At 37.6% G+C, this 22,177-nt stretch overlaps 1 protein-coding gene across 20 annotated transcripts in view; it reads right to left on the reverse strand.

Annotated features, from left to right (window-relative positions):
* Positions 1 to 22,177, reverse strand: part of RBFOX1 (RNA binding fox-1 homolog 1) — a 1,522,779-nt gene that overhangs the window by 2,746 nt on the left and 1,497,856 nt on the right. For 5 of the 20 annotated variants that reach the window (XM_034784116.1, XM_034784117.1, XM_034784125.1 and 2 more), the window contains one exon: positions 15,292 to 15,344. The exons of the other annotated variants lie outside the window; for them this stretch is intronic. In XM_034784116.1, the coding sequence (XP_034640007.1) occupies positions 15,292 to 15,344 (53 nt within the window). The remainder of the gene's footprint in view (positions 1 to 15,291; positions 15,345 to 22,177) is intronic. 20 annotated transcript variants of the gene reach the window in all.

The following is a 22,177-nucleotide window of genomic DNA, read 5'->3' on the forward strand; positions in this document are numbered from 1 at the left end:
ACACTTTCAGAAGCAATATCTTTTGGAAAATGATAAGGGAGAAAGTAAAAATCTAATTAGCTTTAAAGGACTAAACCACAAGTGGGCTAAGAAGGGTGGCTGTAGAAAAATGCGAGACATATTTTCCACTAGGAAAGGAGCATGCTGGCTCTGTGTTCCCAGATTCTGGAAATAAAGGATGGAGGAGGTCCCTATTCCCAAATCATGATGCCTGCACAGAGGTCAGTGAATAGCCAAGCCAAGATACTGCTGAGGTGAATCAAATATAGGGTCCTGAATTGGACTTTTCTCACTCCCTTCTCTTAAAGCTTGTTTATAAACTTACATACATTTTTATCAAGTGCCTGGTTTGTTTTATAGCTTCATTGTGAATTTATTGAGTAAGTACTACTCATAGGTGCAGCCTCTGCACTATTCAACAGTTTCCATTAATGAAATGTCTCTAGTAGGGTTCCAACACTGAGAAACATCCATTTGATCTCAGCTAACATGTGACCATCAAAAACTCAAAATTATGCACCCTGGGGTTACTGCAATACAAATACATTACTATTAATAATAATCATGATCTCTCTGCACAATTGTTAAAGTTAAGTGCTAGCCTGTTTCTGTTCTGGATGTGAAAGATTTGGGTACAATATTCTACTTCTAAATACAAATATACGTATAAACTCGATCATAAGCCGGTTCATTTATAAGCCGACCTCCCCAAGCTGGATAAGTAAAAACGGAAATTTTTTATGATCCGTTCATAAGCTGACCCTATAATTCAGGGGTCAGCAAACTTTGGCTCCTGGGCCATCAGGATAAGCCGCTGGCGGGCCGAGATGGTTTGTTTACCTCGTGTCCGCAGGCACGGAGATAAATCTAAGTAAACAAAGTGTCCCAGCACCAGCTGCTTACCCTGCTGGGCGGGGACAGCAACTGGTGGGGAAGTTGGGGGGGGGGGGGGGGGGAGAAGCTGGGAGTCAGAGGAGTAACCCCTCTGACCACTCCCACATGAACCCACCCCTAGCCCGGGACCCCCACACTCTCCCCATCCCATCCCATCCCATCCCTTTCCACCTTATCTGGGGAGGGCCGGGGAGAATGTCTCTGGCCTGGACCCGCCTCTTCCCTTCTGGCTCTGCTGCCTCTGTTGGGCAGAGGGGCTGTGTCCCACATCTCCCTCTCTATATCCGTTCATAAGCCGACCCCCTTCTCTGGTGCTTCCCTTTTTTACTAAAAAAATTCAGCTTATGAATGAGTATATACAGTATATTATATGTTTTGGAGAATCTGGAAAGCTACCCATTTCTCTTGTAGGCCCAATCCCTCTCTTCCTCTTCCATGAGTGGAAGAAGCTGTTTGTGTGTAATCAGCTGGGGGGGAAATAGAGGGAGAATACTCTCTGCAGCATGCTCACCCCATACTCTGCAACCCTGTAGAAACTCTTCTCTACCGGGTCCATCTCTGAAGGTGAAGGGAAGGCTGGCATATCTCAAGCAGACTTCCCCACCTATCCCAACCAAATCTTCAGGACAAGTAGTACGAAGGACTGCAGACAGGGTAGGCTCTATCCTCCATTCCACATAACTATCAAAAGGGAGGGAGTATCAGGGACAGAGCATTTGGGGGAAGCCCCAGCAGCACAGTTCCTGGGGGACCCAGGCTGTCCAGAAGCAAAAAGGAACTGGTGGGCAGCAATAAGGAGGCAGAGGGTTTACACATAGATGCCTCCTTGTCTCTGGTGGACCTCATGGATTTGAGGCGGGTGGGATGCCCTATCTTTTCCATGGAAGTACTACCACGCTTCCTTGATGGAAAAATTAGGAGATTTAGTGAGTGCAAACTGAAAATTGTAAGCTGTCTTTATGTAGGAGACTACAGAGTCCTTACTGTCACTATCCTCAAATGTTCTGCAAAATGCTTGGTTTTCCTTCTAGTTGAGGTATATTGAACGCAGCTACTTCCTGAGCCAATCATCACTAATCCAGAGTGACTCGGAAGGGTGGCTATAGAGCCAATAGTTCATTTTCCCCAGGAACTGAGTGCTGTCTCTGCAGTGCTCCTAGGGTAGGAAGGATTTACGAGGGAGGATACTGGTGCCTAAATTGCCAGTTTCTGAGCACCTACTGCTCCAGTTGACCTCAATGGGAACTATAGGTGCTCACACCTCTGAAAATTAGGCCCTACCTGTGTGATACTGGTAACTTAAGCACACATAGTTAGCAGACACTAGAAAATTTAGCCCTTATCACTTTCATAACACTGGGGAAAAAATCTTTGACTAAAATGCGAAAATGAAGACAGATTATCTGTGTTGATGCTTCTTGGATCTACTATTTACTTCTATTATCTTTAGAACATCTGCAAATATAAAACCAAACACAGTGCCACATTTCATGTGCAAGTCCCCAGGGTAGACTATTGCCCTTAAAAATGTTATATGGTAAAACCAGAATGTTTCATTCTATAGTAACACTGCATGGGGTAGATATCAAATATTCCTAATTTTCAGTTTCCTGCCTTGTCGCCTCAGAATGCACTTTTCCATTTAAAGGGTTATCCCTCATAAGATATGGAATAAACAAAACTATGATCTATGAGTACAAAGAAGACAGTTCATGCAGCAAGTGCTGCACATATGTGTGGATGGCAGAAAACTTGTCAGTAACACTGGGAGCATAACACAGAAGTTAGCCATGCCTTAGTTATGGAGAGTCTGAACCTCAAAGTCATGGGCCACTGACACTGTGGAAGGTATGGGTTTGAGTGGAGTGCTCATATGTGCATATGCAAATAAAGCCACCTAGACAAACCAAAGACCCCTAGGCTCATGCATATGGGCATACTACTTTCTCCAATGCTATGCCTTCTTCCCATGACCTTTCCCAAAGGAGGTAGAACTGTGGGTGGCTAACTTCTGCTTTATGTGCCCAATGTTAGCCCTGGGAATAGCCTGTAGAGGGGTTTGTGTATAAAGCACATTAGCACCACTCTTGCCGCATGCATATGCACGTGCAAGGGATTAGATTTTTATGTCAATGCCACTGAGTTTAAAAGATTCTGAAGTTGACAGCCAGGTTTTAAAGAGTGCTCTGTACTTATCTGCTCCCATTTATGGAAATTAAAGGCCTGATTTTCCTGAGGATTCAGTACCCAGCAGCTCCCATAGAACACAATAGATAGGAGAGAATGGCTCAGGTTAGGTTGCCCTACTGAGTTGCTTGCTTGTTTTGTTGCTAGCTCATGTGAGCTGATGCTGACAAGATATTCACAAGCCTGTCTTTGGACCAGAGTCATTTGGAAATAAAATGATCAAAATCTGAACATCTATTTTAGTTTTCTTTATAATTTTGATTTACTGTAGCATATATAAAGGTATCATGGGTTCCAATAAAGACCAAACAAGGATGAAGAAATAATGCTTTGTAAAAACTAGACTGGTTCCCAATAATACATACATCCTTAAATTTCATAACCATGTTAGAGGGAGAATTATATACGCTATTATCACCCACGGTTCTGCTTTATTTTTAGTTATCTTTTTATAGAGATAGGAACAATTTTGCCTTTTCTGTTGATTTAATGGTTATCTGAGCTGATAGTATCACTGCCATTCAGAGCAAGGGATGCAAGTTTAAATCTATAGAGGCCATTACAGAAGGTGAGGCCTTAGGCTTGTGTGACCTATTAATTGCTCTAGGCCCTGCTCATCCAGGGGTGCTGAATGATACATAAAAACCCATCAAATTTCAGTCCCAGCTTTACTGTCTTGTCCCATTGTCTGCTTGTAAAGTTGAACTCTGGTACCACATCACAGTCCCTCTAAGAGTATCACCACCCACACATCATAATGCCTCACAAACGTGGGAAGTTTATTACAGCCTGAGGTGGGCTGTAGTCAGGGGAGATCTACTGAGTGATGTGGATGCAGATATGTGGGGAGGCCCAGTCAGAGGTAGGGAAGGATAAATACAGAACTCCAGTCCTCACTACAATAACAGTGCATTTATCTAAACTACTCTGGCAGATAACATGCTTATATCACTGTTGAAATAATGTTAATAGTGTAGATACCATACAGAGATCTGGAGCACACACAGGAAAATATGGATAAGCCAACACAACACAAAGCATTTTCAATATCTAGTGGGAAAAGATGAGTACAAAGCATGCACCAGCACGGTTAAGATTTTCTTTTGGAAACAAATCACTTATCAGTGGTTTACATTAAGTAGAAAACATTTATCTTAGCATGATTATTGACCCTATTGTGTACAGTTGGGATATGTTCCTTATCCTAGAATGAAATGTCAACTTGATAAGATAATTGCTTCCCATTAAATATAAATCATTGTATCTTAAGAAAATTTACTTTGCATTCCTATTCAGACAACTTTCTCCATTATAAAGCTAGTTCTTATTTCAGATATTAAAATAAAGACAATCTTTTCTAACCTTCCACACTACTACTATGTGAAAATAACAAACACCTCAACTGACAGTTTTAGGTGCCAAAAGGATTTATAGGAACATGAAATCCCAGATGACTCAGATGAGTGCACGTTAAAAACAAAACAAACCCTCCCACATCTTTAGTTTAAAACTATATACAAAGCATTTTGGAACAAGGAGTTTTTCCAAATCTAGCATAAAACAGAACAAGCATTGCTTTAAAATAAAAAAGAGAAATTTTCAATTTTGCAAACTACTGGATAAAAGTCTTTATGAAGAAACAAAGTCACTACCATGGAGGAATACATTTCCAAAGGAGAGAAAACCCACGCTCAGATATTATCTGGGGAAAATGCATTGAAAATTCCTTTGTGATTAATAGAGTTTTCTCTCCTCAGGGTGACCTCTACCTTCAGAATATGATGGTTTTATTATGATTAATAAATTTCATTTCCACAGAGGAAAAGGAACAGTGTCAGCTTAAACTTCAAGCAAGTAGTCTTCTTTTTAAATGCTAATTTGTAAACACGCCCTTGCGTGACACGAAAATCTAGAAGCTCACAAGGTTAGCAGAATAGATTCAGATTCCATTCTGAAAATGGGGGCAAGGATTTAAAGCATATTGTCAAATTGGAAACCAGTAACTAGGGCAGTCACCAAGTGATCCAGTCTTTTATTCATTCAATCAGCCACAATTTTATTAGCATGCTTATTTTTCATTAAAATTAGTATTATTTCAATGCTCTTTTATAATTTACACTGGAAACAATCACTATAGGTAAATGATGCACTAGGGCATACATTTACTTTTTTTTAAAAAAGGTAAACATATTTGGAATAGTTTAATAGTACACATGATTTCACAAAGAACAGTATATATTACAAATTGATAAATCACTGTGTCAGTGCCAACTATAGGTACCCATCATAAAGAATTACAAATTGTTGTCTCAAAGGCTATGTTTACGATGGACGTTTTATTATAATTTCCCATTGGTGCACAAGTAGTGGGAACAGCAATGTAAGAGATGTGCCAGCATTTTTCGCTAGTGAAATTGTAGATGACATGGTGCTTAAAAAACATTGTTGACAAAGTGCTGGCGGCACACAGCATTGCTACCACTGCTGGATCTGCATAACAATGATGGTAGAATTATATGAAATTTTAAAATAATGCTCAGCATCCTAGTTTAGAACATCACTGTAAATATTCACATGGGGCTGGATCCTGAAATCCTTACATATCACTCACTCCTTACAGCAAAACTCTCATTTAATTCCATGGGAATTTGTCAGAGCATAGCCAGAGTAATAATGGAGTAAAAACTGGCTTCAGGATCGATTACCTTGTGTGGTAAGAACTCACCATGTTTAAAAATTGCTCAAATATTGTTGAAAAAGTGGATCTGTTGTTAACTGCTGGAGAGAGATTTTTTTTTAAATTAAATAACTAAATGATACTTGCATATGAATAGTGTTCACAAATATAAACAATTGGCCATGATAGCTCCAAGGTGTCATTTTTTTACATTTTGTATAGGTATTTCTGAAGTCTCTAAAAACTGGGGAATGTGTCCCTTACTCCACTCCTAGTTCTTTATTTTTTTAGATTGCTGAGACCATATTTTCCCTGTGCGCCTAACCCTGGAAATGGGCTCTGATCCTAACTGGGGACTTTGGTCCATAGTATCATTTGAAAACTGTTTAATAATATATACTCTTAGGTTTAATAACAAAATTATCAGGGGAAAATTCATAATCTATAGTACAAAGCCAATTAACACACTTTTCCTTGCTAGAACAATCTGAGCAGTGTAAAAGGAATGTATGAAATAAAACTAAATTCAGGAATCTGATTTTCTCTCATCACTAATACAAAACAAATATTTAGAAAAAAATTATTGATCCTGAAAATATTTCTACTCATCTGTCCCAAAGACTTCTTTCCCTGGCAGGTCATTGTTGGGATTATGTAAATTGCTGTGCACTGAGCAAACTGAATCTGAATTTTCACTGGCCCTAGCTGTGGGCCATTAAAGATCGTTTCAACAGTCACGAGACAATGAAATTTAAAGGCATCTCCTTCTGATTACTATTTTTGTTCTCCCAATTTTTTTTTTCAACTTGGACATAGATTAGAAATTACTAGGATCGTTTGTACTTCTTTTGAAAATGGCTATTAATCCAAATAGTATAAAGTACAAGTTTTGAGAGTTAGCAGTTTTAAAACGTGTGGTGGCTAAATAAAGTAAAGATTCAGATGGGAAAGACAGCAATCAGAAAGATGTAATTTTATAGTCCAATCTCTTGTAGTTTTCCAGGGCTAGAAACAGATTACTTGTATCACTGGAAAGCTAATAATTCTAATGTTTCCACAATATAAAGAATTTTTATTAGCTGTAATGGTTAATGGGCTATCTGTCCTTACAATCATTGTCCCTTGGTCTTGCAGCTACTAGAGCTTCAAACAGTGTAACTTTAAATTGCTGAAATTCTGTGTGTTGATTGCTATTGCTATTTGACAATAAAGCACTAACCTAATGTAATTTTAGAAATAGATGTTACCCTTATCAACTAAATAGACAGGGTTGCCTAGGCAGCAGAAGGTAGAACAAAATAAGCAGTGACTTCTATCTCTAGAGCTTCACGATAACCCTGGCACTCACCAGTGGAAAAAAGTGATGCCAAGGAAACTGTTCCTCCCAACCAATAGGTGCCATGTAAAGCAGAATCCTGGTCTCGTCATTGACTATCTGATCTCGAAGGTCATCATGGAAGCTTTTAATAGGCAGCAAGTTTAAAACAAAGAAAAGGAAGTATTTTTACACACAATACACCATAAACCTGTGGAACTCCTTGCCAGAGGATGTTGTGAAGGCCAAGACTATAATAGGGTTCAAAAAAGAACTACATAAGTTTATAGAGCTTAGGTCCATCAATGGCTATTAGCCAGTATAGGCAGGGATGGTGTCAGTAACCTCTGTTTGCCAGAACCTGGCAATGAGTGACAGGGGATGGATCACTTGATGATTATCTGTCCTGTTCATTCCCTCTGGGGCACATGGCATTGGCCACTGTCGGAAGACAGGATACTGGGCTAGATGGACCTTTGGTCTGACCCAGTATGACCATTCTTATGTTTTTATGGGGCAGAAGGAGTCAGAGTTCTAATAGTGATATTATTAGAGTAGAGACAGGGAGGTTTCAGTGGCCAGAGAAAAGGAAGGCTTAGTTGTAATGGTGACCTGCCTCTCTCCCTATAAATGGTTGCAATGACCGGTCACCTCAGCCAATCTACTGGTCCCTTGGATCACCATGACAGACTTTAAGAAGTGACCATAGGGCTGGTGTCAGGCCTCTATTTTCTACCCAACAATTGAATTTTTTTAAGAAAACAAAGGTACGAGTTATAGTATAAAGCAGCTAGTCATCTTTCAACTCCTCATTTCATATCATGTGGATGGTATGCTAGGGTTCACAAGTAAAATACTTGCAGTAGAAGATCCTATTACATCCCATGTGAAGTCATGCTTGTTAATGATACTTTTAAATAGCAAAAAGGAAAAAAAGTCCTTTTGTAGTTGTGCCTGGTACACAAAGGGTCATGAGGTTTGACTTTGGTTCCCCCTCACCTGGGGAGGCCGGGCTCAGGCTTCACTCCCCACTCCTGGGGTCATGTAGTAATTTTTGTTCTCAGAAGGGGGTCGCGGTGCAATGAAATTTGAGAACCTCTGCTATATAGTATTCGCCAGAAAAGCTAATACATTTGAGGTTGTCTCTAATGATAATAAAAATTTTCTGTGGAACCCTCCACACTCACTGAGGGTTCTGGGGAACCTGTGGCCAGGACAATCCCTGGTAGCATGGGTCTAGTAGAGCTGTTCTTTCAGAGAGCTGGAGGGAAGGGGCCAGCACCCAACCCCTGCATGGGACAATAAGATGGGATTTCTAGGAGGAGATCCTCGTAAAAAATGTCCTCCATCTAGCACAGTAACATTTATAAATTGAAATGTTGAATAGTGATCTGCAGTATTTCCGATTTCCCAGGAACTAAGAGAGAGATAGGGAACCAAATTCAGACTTATCATAAGAAGGTGAAACACCAAGGTTCTCAATTATTAATCTGCTTACACAAGGTCTGATTTGGGGCTATGGAGTTCACATTTCAATATGGTAAAGGCTGGATAGCTGCCTTACAGGCATTGGGGAGTGATTCTGGACTCTCTAGACATGAGTCCTAACTTAGATTTTGAGATCCTTCAGGCCTCAACCTTTTCTTTCTCCTTGTCTCTAAAATGCTCAGCACTTGTCAGCACTAATTAATTAATACATAACAGGTGTATACATTTTCTTGTATACTGCAAGTGTATTTTCTAATAAAAGATCCTTTGATTGCAGACCTCTTAGTGGAGGATTCCACAGAAAGCTTTTGTTAATCTTCCATAGGACATAAAGCCTTTGCTGGGATATTTGTGTGGGAATAGTTATGTCTCTTCCCTCTACTTAGGAACAGCCCTGTGTGTGTTTTACATTTCCTCCTCCATTGCTTTCTTGTCCTTCAGGGGGAATTTACAGTGGTATTACTTTTACCTGTAACGATCTTCCTAAAATTCATCATGTAATAGAGAACTTTGTGGCCTGTTTTACATGACTTTGTCATTTCCTTAGCACCTGTGGGGGTCCTATTTTGTGTGGGTTTTTATTTATTAATGCCTTTCATCCCAATTGTGGTAACCTCATGCAGTGGAAGCATTTGTTCATTATTAGTCTGGTTAGTAAGAGGAGTTTTTGATTGACAGCACCAGTTTTTCTCTTGCCCGGTGGGGAGTGTCATCACCTATTCCCATTACTGTCCGGCACTGAAGGAACTTAAAAGTGAAAATCCCACTCAATCCTTCCCTGTAGCTTGTTATATACCTGCAGACACCTGACAGTGGGATGCCACCTAGGCAGATATGGTCAGCTAAATAGGATAGGTCAATATTTTGATTTCAGAAATACTCAAGATGCTACAAGATTGGTGATACCATAGGTGATGCTCTCCCCTCTGAGTCATAAGTGAATTAGTGCCTCAGCATGATGCTAGTGTCTGAGTGCTGCTCATGGATTTTATTTCAGATGTAAAATCAAGGTTTGGATCACTTATGTTTATTACTGGTCCAAAGGTACCTGTCAAATGAATGGGGTGTGTGTGAGTGTAATAGGGGTGTTAACCTAATGTATAAGTCAAATTCTAACTTGATAATTACATCCTGCCTACCTACATTCCTGCTTATAATTTCTACCAGCATAGTTATTTTCCCATTATGCTGATACTAATTCTCCTAATAAAAATTGTTGCGTGGGGATATTGAAGCATAGTAAATACCATGTTCCACCTGAAAAGTGGCTGCTTATCCACAGGAAATGAATGATTCTTGGCTTAGTCTGCACAGCATTTTTGGATTATTAATTATTATTATTATTATATTGTAAGTATTTAACAGGTTGTTTTCTATCATACTATTACTATATTGTGTACTTGACAACATAACTTTGTATAAAGTCTGCATTTTTATTTACTCTTAAGCGTTACAGTATACAATACTGCTCTTTTAAATTCAGCTTTTGAAGTGTAATGTGTGTGACAACATACAGATTTTGCCATTTGTTCTTTGTCTACTGCACATGTGTATGTAAACCATAATGTATACACAGACACCAGAAATGCAATCTACCTTTCAAGTCCCATATTTTCATCATATCACAGAACTGGTTTCTGGATATATTAAGACATAGTTGAATTACTCTAAGATCATAGTGCTAGGAATGCATTGACACACACAGACACACCTGTTGAGATCAGTAGAAACATAGATTATTCACTTTTTTGTTATCGAAAGAGCTTCAGATTGCAAATCCTCCATTTACAAATCACAGAACCCCAGCTTTACTTAATCTTGTCATGTTGTCACATTTGACTAGCCATGTGAACTGACCTAGAACTGTAAGCACAAGGAAGGCAAGCTGTCAAAGAGATAATGACAAAGATGCCAACAAGGGCTGCCAGTGTTTTCACTGGGTGAGATAGAAGGATTAATCAAACTCCACTACAGAAAAAACAGAGGATAATCCAAGTGTTTACTGATTTTATCAGCTGATCCCATGGTTGCACATCTTATAACAACAACTACCAGGAGCAGTAACAAATAAAGTTCCATATAAGCCATACACAACTATTTACCGCAGCAGTAAAAGGATGTTTAAAGTGCCAACATAAGGGATACTTGAATTTATTGAGGAAATTTAATTGTATGCATTAGTACAGCATTTCCTAACCTTTTCAAAGCACAAACCTCACTATTTGTCATTTTTCACAGGGAAAAGCAACACAGACATTAAAATTAAATATGGTACTAGCAGAAGAATCTTCCAGGTACTCCTGCTATCCTTCATCTTTGGTTTTACAAGGTTAGTGGGAGGGGAAAATGTAATAAGAACGGTATCTAGTTCAAAGTGCTTCTTTGCTCTGCCAAATGGCTGCATGATATGAAGTCAACCCCTAGGGCAGCACAAAGGAATTCTCAAAAGTGAACTTATGTCTTTACAATGTGTCCTAAATAAAGCTGATGCCAATATTTCAAACTGTATTCTTGCACTTTTGAAAATTGATTTAGATTATTTTCATATGTAATTCTTGGTAATTCCTTTTAAACTTCCATATCTGGCCAGTATCTCCCCCCTTTATCTCAGAATAAGGCAGTGAGCTGTCTAAGGGCAGAATTTGTCCAGATATGATTAGCTGTGTATCATGTTGAAGGTTCAGCATACAGGCATCTGAGCCACATTTATGTACTGATGAAAATATTCACTTTAAAATAACTGTCTCCCATATCTTGCTAGTGCTCCATGCATAAAACTTGCACTGGTGCCAGAAAACTGCACAGATCAATGGCAGTATTTGGGAATTTTGCAAACCTGGCAATCAAGATGATTTTAAAAACTATACCTTTCACTCAAACCATTTACAACTTTGTAGGGTGCCTGACTCTTCATCTATAAACCAAGTGATAAAAATAGTATAGTTTTGCAATGTTAGAAATTAAAGCAATCAGAATTTGTCATCTTTTTGGGGAGACTTTCTTTCGCTAAAGTACTTGGCTCATAATTTTATCTAAGGCTATGTTTTTCTAAATCTAAGAAATACACTGGTATGTTTCGTTCGTTTGTTCATTCATTCATTCTTATTTCCTTTGGGGGGGATAACTACGATTGAAGAAGGGAAATTAATAAAGTAGTGAGTTGAAAAAAAGATGTTATATCCACTTCTACCACATTTCAGTCAGAAAGCAGGTTCATATAATAAACTTTGCCCATTTCTCTATCGCACCTAAACCATAAACAAACAGTGCACACATGCTTCTGAGGGAAACACTATCAACTATGCAAGCAAACTGGATTTTGTTGTTATTGTGTGGCAGAGTTGCAAGAAGTTAAAAATTACAGGAAGAGAGGTATAAATCTAGAATAGTCAAAGTATCCATTTATTACACAAAACTACAAGAAGCAAAATGTGTGTCCCAGCAAGCACCTTTATTCAGGGAACTTGCATTTTGATATTATAAAACCCGAAGAAAAGATTTAAATTCTGCTTTGGGGAAATAATTCAAATATACTAACGTTACTACTAAAATACTGTTTTGCAATCAACATGTATTTACAACTACAAATTTTGAGCCACAACACATTCAGAGCCATGTTCTGCCCTCACATGGAGTTTGATGCTGTGAGATGCCAAATGCCTCTGCATTTCAGGATGAATTTTGCCCTTATATGCCCATTTCTAGAAATGTGCTGGAGAGGGTTCTTTGGAGATTTTTGTTAAAATTTCACCATCAGCTGAATGGAGGGTCAGGATGGCTTCCCTTCCTCTGATCTAATTTACTCTCCAAATGTTGTTTAATGATTCCTGACGAAGATGACCTAGCCCTGAAGCATATAACATTTGTTCTGAAGAGTAATTATTTTTGGCCTTAGAAAGCACCAGATTCCATCAAGTGACAGATATTAAAAAGTCCTACGGAAGTATCCTCCTGCCAGAGATATCTGTGTTTGATATGAGCTCACTACACTCTACATTCATTCTTAGTGTCTTATTTTAACCATAACCAAGGAAGACAGAAAAGCCACTTGGCAATCCAACATCTGTTGAAGGCACTATGTGTGAGAATTTTACAGAAGCTCCTATGCAACACACTTTCTCTGAGAGCCTTCTCCAAACTCATTTATTGTAAATACTTGATACGGTGCAATCTGGTTCATTCTACAAGTAAAATAATTACTCTTCAGAAGAAATCTTATGTACTTCAGGGCTAAGTCATCTCTGGCAGGAATGATTAAGCAGCATGAAGAGAAGAGTGACATTCACTATAGGCAGGGAAGTCACCCAAGCCCTCCCTTAAATCTGATGAAACTTTAACCATTGTTTTCCTGATTAATTATATTATTATTTACACACACACACACACACACACACACACACACACACAGGGGGATGAGATAAAGACCCACACACAAATTCCATATTTTGAACTGGGTTTTATATACTATCAGTACATTCAGTATAACACAATCCTATGAACACACATGAGTAATGTCATTAAGTTCAGTTGGACTAATCATGTGTATAAAGTTACTCAGGTTGCAGTTGTTTAACAAGAACAAACAGAACTACAGGACAGTTTAGAATATGAATGAAAGAATTTGTGTGTCTTAATAAAATAATTCAAAAATTACTTCATTAATTCGCTGAACTCTAGATTTACTGATTTGGAAAGTCTGACCTAAACCAAGCACAGGAGGCAAATCTTATTATTTAAAGTGCAGCTTTGCCTATTGTATTTCAATTCTGAGATTTAAAAATCAACAACACTGATGAACTTGTCATGAAAACTAGTGATTTAAATCAACAAGCTTGTAGCAACTTACATTGTAAAACCTGTGAATGTGGACCTGAATGTGAATTCCTTGCACACCCAAAACTCCTTTGGACTCCAATGTAAGATTTCTTTGTTCAAGGAATGCAAGATCAGGCCTCTCATTAGCTAGTAAAAGCTCACTCACTCAGATCACATAACAAGAAAAGCATCTACAGTCAGCTGTTTATTGATTTATCTATCATTCTTAAAACTGTATCTAACCAAAAACTTATTTCTAAAACCATACAATGCAGGCAAGCTAAGGTGAAACGAAAAGCTTTTGTAAATAGATACAAAGACCCAATTTCTGTCCTTAGTTACACCTGTGCAATACACTGAAGTCACTGGCAGAGACCCATACCATAAGATTCCAAAGCAGTGAGGTAATGCATGTTTGTACAGTCCTGGACATTTACAATTCCACCAGTCCTGCAGGAATGAAGGAAGTCCTTTTATTACAGAAACTCATTTTTATTCCATGGAATTCATCTTCCAGGACAGGAAATCGCCTGCAGGGCCATTGGACTGCTAAATATCCAGGACTGTAGTTAAAATCGTAAGTATATATGTCTTTGAAAACAAAGTTTATTAAAAGAACTTTCTTCTTTACTTAACGAAACGGGCTAGAACTGATAAGCTCATTACAACCTGGAGCAGAGCGGGAGAGAGGAAGGCTAATGCTGTGCATTTAGATGTTGGTGAATACTGAACTCAGGTTTTGACCAAGCAAATGAGTTTCTAATATTGTCTTTTCAAATATGATGCAATTTTCAATTTATAAAGTTAAATACACACTGCTACTAATTTGGGATTCTAAACAGTTTGTATTAAAATAACTTTTCAGATCACCTTTAAGAAACATGTAAATTGCATACAACATTACAAACGTCAGTATATGTTGATCTTACTGTATATAATTTTCATTGAAACAAATTGAAGGTTCTTGACGTATTTGAATATAGATCAGTATGTTCTAAAGTGTGTACAGTCTTCACCTTTCATTTGCTGCTGCTGATGTTAATAGGGTATCCTATAAATCAGTGTTTTAATTCCAACATTTTGTTTTAGATTGCGTATCCTTCAATCATTTTGCATGCAGAATTCCCATTAAATCAATAAGATCTTTGCTTAAAAATCAATGGCAGAATATGGACCCATGTTAATACTATTTATTTTGGCTTCCATGCAGAGCTTCACCTTAGGTAGCAAAATAATTCCATCCTTATCTGTAGAAAGATTCAGACTGTTTCAACTACATTATGTAACAGAGAGGATTTCCCTTGGTATAATCTGTATATTTATAAGATTACTTTTTGCAAATATCTTATAAAAACAATGCTTATACGTCTGTATGCAGGTCCTTATAACACAATGTTATATTAGCAAAGAAAAAGAGGGCCTTTGCTTAGGGTGATGCTCTGATGATATACAGATCTTCTTTCTCACTATCCTATCCGCAAATACAGACTTTCATGTGCTTTGGGGTCTGTACTATCTTTGTGGGCACCATTTGCCCCCAAAGAGTCATTCAGAAAACTTGTAAATCCACAGCACTTACAGGTGCCTATGCCTTTAATCCTATCTTTATTTCTGTTTGGGGAATTTTTGGTAACAATTTTGGTTGTACTGTACAGTATATTTAAGAAGCTTCAATATATTCTTACTTTTCTGGATCACACAATATTGAAACTGGAAATAAAACATCAAAGTCAGCAAAATAACCTAATGTCTTTTATATGGCAAAGCCTAAAGGTTTCAAGCTATAACTTAGCGAAACTATTCCAGAGATTTATATTATGGACTTTACTAAGCTTTCTCTAATGATTAACTGCAGCATGTGAAAAAGGATATTGAGACCTGGATGGATGCATCAAGAAGTATCAATGATTGTTACCTGCAGAGGTGTTACAAGAAATTTCATCTGCTGCAACGAAGACGAATTGATTTCTGCAAGAGAAGATAAAATTCACAATACTGCTTGCTGACTGGGAAATGTGCTAGCTGCCAATTGACTTGATGTTTACAGATGGGGTAGGGTAAGGGTGCTTAATTTTAATGAACGTAGCAAAAAAAAGTGTTGACGTATTTCAGTACTATATAGTTTATAAGGATCATGAGGTAGACATGCTGGGATCTTTTAAATGAAATAATGGTGACATCTGAATATGGACTATGTACAAACGCTTGCACTAGAAGCTTTATGTTTAGTGTTACAAATATGTCATGCTAAAATATATGTATAAAGTTTAAAAAAATCAAGCTATATTTATATTAATGTATACACTAAAGGGCATTAAATGCAAAATGTAAAAAAAATCCTATATTTTACAGAAAAAATGTAATTTACTTAGTAGAACTTAAAGGAGAATATTGAAAGTAAAATATTTTTGGCTTTTAAATTTCTAATATGATGCTGAAACAGAAAATGCATTTTCTGCCATTTCCAAAAGAGAATTTATGACATAGTATATTCTTATATACTGTCATTTAAGCATTGGCATATGTTTGCTGCACAATACTGAATATTATAAATTCAAGAAATTATTGATTTGATATAAGCCTTCTCTTGCAAAATTCTTTTTCTACCAGATAATATATTTTTAAAAATGCAAATACACTTTAAAATGTTCAAAATACAGAAAACTACATTCTGGCACAAAACCTGCTCCATTTACTCATATTATCGTCCCACTTGAAGGCTCACAGTCGGCAAGGTGATCTGGATTTCCATGAATGATCTAATTAAGGACTTGCAGTATTATCAAATTATGCTCTTTTAGTGATGTACATAGCGCTCCCTAACTTCATTTGGAGCTGTTCAAGCATAACCAAGAATCTGATCCCAAATTTTTGCATTTAGATCCTGACTCATTTAAATTCAATCCAGCTCCTGCACCACAAAATCCTGCACAGTTGCGGAAGCTGGAATATCTCACAGCTTTTATGCAGAAGTTCACAGCTGAGGAGCTAGATCCAAGTTGTATTAACTCTGCACTAAGGGATTAATCCTGCGAGGTTGGCACACTTCCTGTTACGTGCTACATACCCTCAGCTCCTGTGGTAATCTGTGTGTTGAGGGGACTGACACCACAGGAGTACACACAGCACACCTTGCAGGTGTGAACCCTAAAAGACCAAAACCTTCTCTCTATTACTTAATCCCTAATACACTAAAAAAATTGAAACTCTTGTTTAGAATCCTGTGAACACTGTAATTAAAATGTTCACCTTTTGACAAGGTGCACAGGACCCTATAATTTATACAAATAGTCATACATTTTGGTTAAAATCAAGTGAAGTATCAGTTTAATATTGGCCTTGGCTTCCATTAGGGATATTATATCCTGTACTTTCAGATGGGTGGACTTCATGATCAAATTGCACATTTCCACCTCTAACTTCTATTATCCTGATTGCCTGTATGGGGTGGTAATTTTGTTATTTATTCTTTTATTTACAATAATTGAACAATCTAGTGAGATTTATCCCGTGTGCTGCAATAATGAGTTGGCATCTAAGCCTAAAAGAGTTAGAAATATTGAATACATAGCTATACTGTGTTTCATATATAATGCAAGTTTTTACCATATCTACTTCCAACATGTCTTATATGGTAATATTGATGCATGCGGGAGGATTTAAATGTCTGCCTAACAAGGACCCCATCCAAGGTAAAGTAGACTCCATAGCTGCTGGTCCATAGGAACTCCTTTATCTCCTTTCCTATGCAGCTATAAAGTTGTTCCTTTTTCTAAAAAATGATATTTTCTTCTAGAAAGCCGCCACATAGTGCTGGTTTAAGATTTGGTGGCTGGCTGAGAAAGTCCCTTCCTCGGGAGAGGAATCACAGACTCCATCCAGTCCAACTACTTTTATGTCACTCTGGCTCAAGAGTAAGACATCCTCAGATGACAAAGCACAGAAGTATCTGTAGGAATAATATACTGCTTTAACTGCTTTCTCGAACAACCTAAAAACAATCATTCCTGTTTCTTCCTTTATTTAATCAATTACTACAAATGATGTATTGCTTAAAGTGTCTACAAATTGTACTAATACTTCCCAATTTTTGCCAGCTTTCATCAAGTACATTAAAAAAAAAAGGTCTTCAAAGTCCCTGAATGTAACTGTGGCTACAAAGAGTTTAAAAAAAAAAAAAGAGAGAGAGAGAGAGAACCTTTAAATATCTGCCATGTACAGCTCCTGTTACATGCCCACAGTGTTCACTGGAAGGCACATTTTTTCCTTGCGCTTTGCTTTTGTATATTTTATTTTAGAAATCCATAAATCATTTTTCAAACTAAGGTATTGGTCAATGTAAAAACAGTTAATGTGAAAATTAAAGTACTCACATATTTTCTTTATGGGGAAGTAAATGTAGCCACTAGAGCACTGAACAGCCAAATTCAATTTTTTATGAATAATTAGATGTTGTTGCTAATGATTCCAGTCATTTGCCTAGTAATTTGATGATCTTAATGTCTTTTGTAGTCACTGTCTATACTTTCCTAATGGCTTTACTACTTTATATTTCACAAGATACAGATACCTAAAAAAAGAGTTGATAATCAAACTTGGCCCTATAGACATGGCAAGATGTGTCATGTGTCTTCTGCAGGAAGTCTGCTTATGCACAATGGGCAAAATTCTGTTTACCTTACTTATGTGAGCAATCCTACAGATTTCAACCTGACTTCTTACCTGAATAAGGCAAGAGTACACATACACAATATCTATTTAGAGTATAGCAAAATAATTGAAATTAGAGATAGAAAAGGCCTATTAAGCTAATCCATTCCTCTGCAAATGCAGGATTCCTTCCTCTAGTATAATATCCAACTTTAAATTATGATTTGGGCTTCCACAGCTTCATTTACAAGACTAATCTCAATCTAGTAGTATAGATTTTTAAGTAGTGTAGATGTATAATAAAACATCAATTTTAACAGCTAAATAAACAAAGTGAACTGGGTTTAAAGAATTCATAACATGCATATGGTAAGAAATTATGGGACTATATGATGGATTTTAGTTTTTAAATGTTCACCATGTGACTTTGCCCTGCAGTGCACTATATTTTAATTAGAATTGCTCCATACTTCAAAAGCTTTAATTACATAAAATATATTCAATTTGAAAATGACCTTAATATATTGTTAGACAATCCAAGGAATACTAGAATGTGCTCCAAAATTAGAACTTGATTATACAAGAAGGTCTGCTCCATTATTAAGGCCAAATTCTGCCACTGGATGCAAAATTTTCTCCTTAATGTTTGTCTACTATCAATTAAAAAATGGGCTTCTATCTGTATCTAAAATGTTTGTATTTCAAGAGAAACAGAAAATTTATACTGAAGTCTTAAAATATCTTATTTTATTTAAACACATTTTAAGAGCTCTAGAAAGGGCTGTGGGAGATCAATTAAGATAGAAAGAAAAACGGAAAGAATAACGTAAGTAATAAAGATGTTTTCAAGTAAAGTGGGTAATTTAAATGTACGGGCCTGATTCCTGTGTTTGTGGCAGAAAGAGAGAGAGGGAAGCAAAGGTGGCTTTAAGAGACTTTTGTGCTTACCTTATTTTGGGGCTCTTCAATGCCCCAAGGTAAATTAAAGCAGCTTATGCTCTGCTTCCTATAACCCCCTTAAGGCTGCTGGAAAAAGAGCAGCAGCAGGCTGGCCACATTCCTGGCATGTACCCTCTGCTGAGAGCTGGGAGCAGAGCTGATGTAGAGCCCTTGCATCAGTTCTATACCCACAAGGGTGAACCTCTGCATAATGAGTAGGCTCAGGACTTTTCCTTCCTTGCCTCATTTATGCTGCCAGAGTGATGTAAAGGGGCATTAGTGCAATTGAAAATCAGGTCAATTGTGTCTGGATGCAATAAAAACGGTTTCTGACAATCACTAGAGTCAGATCTTACTCTCTGTATGAGCACCTGAGATGATACAGAACCACCAATGTGGGCAAGTTGTGGAGAGCCCCTGCAAGGGGGTATCTCCCCTTTGAGTGACACTAAGGTCTGCTCTGTGAGAGTTCCATCTAAGGGAGAAATGGAGGGGAGAGGTCTTAACTAGCAAATCCACAAGCCAACCCTCACATCTTTGCATGGGGACAGTAGGAGACAGTAAATTGTGGCTGCAATATTTGTCTCAGAATGGCATGAATGGTGGTCCACAAAATGGGGAGGTGAAAGGATTCCACCTATCCCTCTGCTCAATTCCCTTTTTCATTTGGAGAGTTTAATACATGCCCCTCCAATGTTGGGGCTTACACTGCCTTAGGAATGTTAGTGGGTCATCATTAATAATCTAATGAGTTACAGGTAAGGATGAGCCAAACTAGAACCCCAAATCTAACCACCCCAAGAACCCTTTTTGATGGGGTGAGGCAGGGAGGAAATATGGGTGCTGGCTAAAAGTGTAAACTCCAAAGTAGGTCTGAAAATCTGGACTTCGTAATTAAAGCCTCTCGCTTCTTACATTTATTGTAGATTTAGTGATAAATATCAGAAATTATGACAAACCATTTACCTAATTCACTTAACCAGGTACCTTAAAGTAGTTCAATTCTAAATTTAACCTGACAAGTGTTTAAAACAGATGTAATCTGACAAGCAAAAGGCTGCACATCGGCGGGCTCAGTGGTATCTCAGTATATCAGGTGGCACCTTAAGGGGGCCAACCCATGAAAGGGAGAACCTAGCTATACTATATAACAGTTTAATACAAAGTTGAAAGCAGAAGTGAAGAATATATTTCCTACCTGAAATTGGACTAAATTTTTATAAAACATGGTCTTCGACAAATAATGTTACTATTAAATTTGGATGTTTTCAGGCTTGAAGTATACTTGAGGTTCCTGCATTCCCGAGGCTGGCCAACTGGCCACTGTGCAAGTACTGCAGTATCTTCAGTGGACTATATGCATTTCCTTGCGTATTGTATTTTGAGTTGGCTAGTCCAGTTATGGTAAGATTAAAGAGACTACGTAGCGGATGCGAGGCAAAGCAATCAATGACAGCACAATGTCATAACCGCCCATATAAATGAAGCATTCTATAGATCTTATTTCTCTCATTCCAGTAGTACTGACACAGGGCTCTCACAATATGGCTACACTGCATCTGGGAGCAAGCCTCCCACCCCAAAAAGACAAGACTTCAGCTAGCTCACCTTGAGCTAGCGCTCTAAAAACAGCAGTGTGGACGTTGCAGCTGTAGCAGAGTCTTGGGCTAGTCTCCAGAGCTCATATCCAACATGTCAGGTAGGCTTGAGAGCCTGAGCTGCAATGTCCACATATGAGTTACACCCACCAGTTTTGGGCAGCAGAGCTTCAATGGGAAGCAGATGCCTGCAAAGCAGAGGGCATGCTCTACGTAGATCTAGAGGATACAATCTGGTTCATACATTTTACTTTACAAAACTTACAGACCCTAAAACATCAAACAATATGCATCCTGTTAATATCTGAAACCCACAATAGGTGAATGGTGAAAAAAAGTCATTTTCAGAATACTTACTTAAACTTCTTAATAAAAATCCATCTCCAAGTTACAAAATGGATAAAACACCTGCTTCTGATTTTCTAATTTTCAATTTTTTCCTATGTTTTTCTATCTCGTTCTGACTTTTTCCTCCCTCCATCAGACCTTTTTCAGGAAGCTAGCTGGGATTTTACATACAAATTTTTTCTCTTTGTGCTAACTATTGACATTGATTGCTCATCAATGATGGTGCCTCAGTGAGGTTATGGGAGTGATGAGATGATGATGATGGACATGATATGGGTGTGTGTACTCAGACTACACTTCATTGTGGAGTCTATGGGCAACTATGATTTGTTCACATCAATTAGATCTCAAAGAATATGCTACAGAAATTCCTATTCCACAGTCCAACTGTGTAACTTTTCTCACAGTACCAAAAAGGTAGTTGATTAACAAAATTGAGATGTTCCATAGACACATTTTCCTCAGACTACGCTCCCCCAAAAGCTGAGCTATACCCATTTTCAATATTAATTAGCCCTCCACAGTGCCTGGTTAGTAACTTGGTAAGTATCTTGAAATTATATTTACAAAATATATTCATATTTGTTTACAGTATATAGTGCTAAATTCAGAAGTTACATGTATGTTAATACTGTATATATAATGGGGTTTTTTAAATATGATATTTAGTAGAGCCAGGTCAACCATTTGTAATTAATAATTTATTTGATTTTTTGCCTCTCTTTCTACTCACAAATTGTCTATGACCATGCTGCAAATTTTCCTAAATGTATAAATACATTTTTGTCTTCATATTTTTTTTCTTTTGAGTGTGCAATAACTGAGATTCAAATGGTGTTGATTAGCTTTGAGTGGACACGTATTCCACATGGTATCTTTCTGTTCTTTGCATAAAAATGAAGTTAGCTATTAGAATCAGATTTCCAGTGCAAGTACACTTACAAATTTAAAATCTGTTTTCTGCCAATTTTACCAATGTTCTCTTAAAATTCTCTCTCCTCTCAAACATTCATACCAGGAATCTTGTTCACTAGACATTTCACAGACTGCAAATATCAAAGGGTGTGCGTATAGCCACAGAAATTCCATTCTGATTTTTTTTTTATACAATTCTGGAGTTTTAGAATACCACAATGTGCTGCAGGAAGGGAGAGTCCCTTCATTTAAAAATGTGAATGAAGGTTTGTGGAAACATTTTTACACCATTCACCATGCTCTATTGCTTAGTTACATGTAATTATGCACAAGTACAACTTCAGCATCTCT

This window comes from Trachemys scripta, chromosome 10 (genome assembly GCF_013100865.1).
Source record: "Trachemys scripta elegans isolate TJP31775 chromosome 10, CAS_Tse_1.0, whole genome shotgun sequence".
Lineage (NCBI taxonomy): Eukaryota > Metazoa > Chordata > Testudines > Emydidae > Trachemys > Trachemys scripta.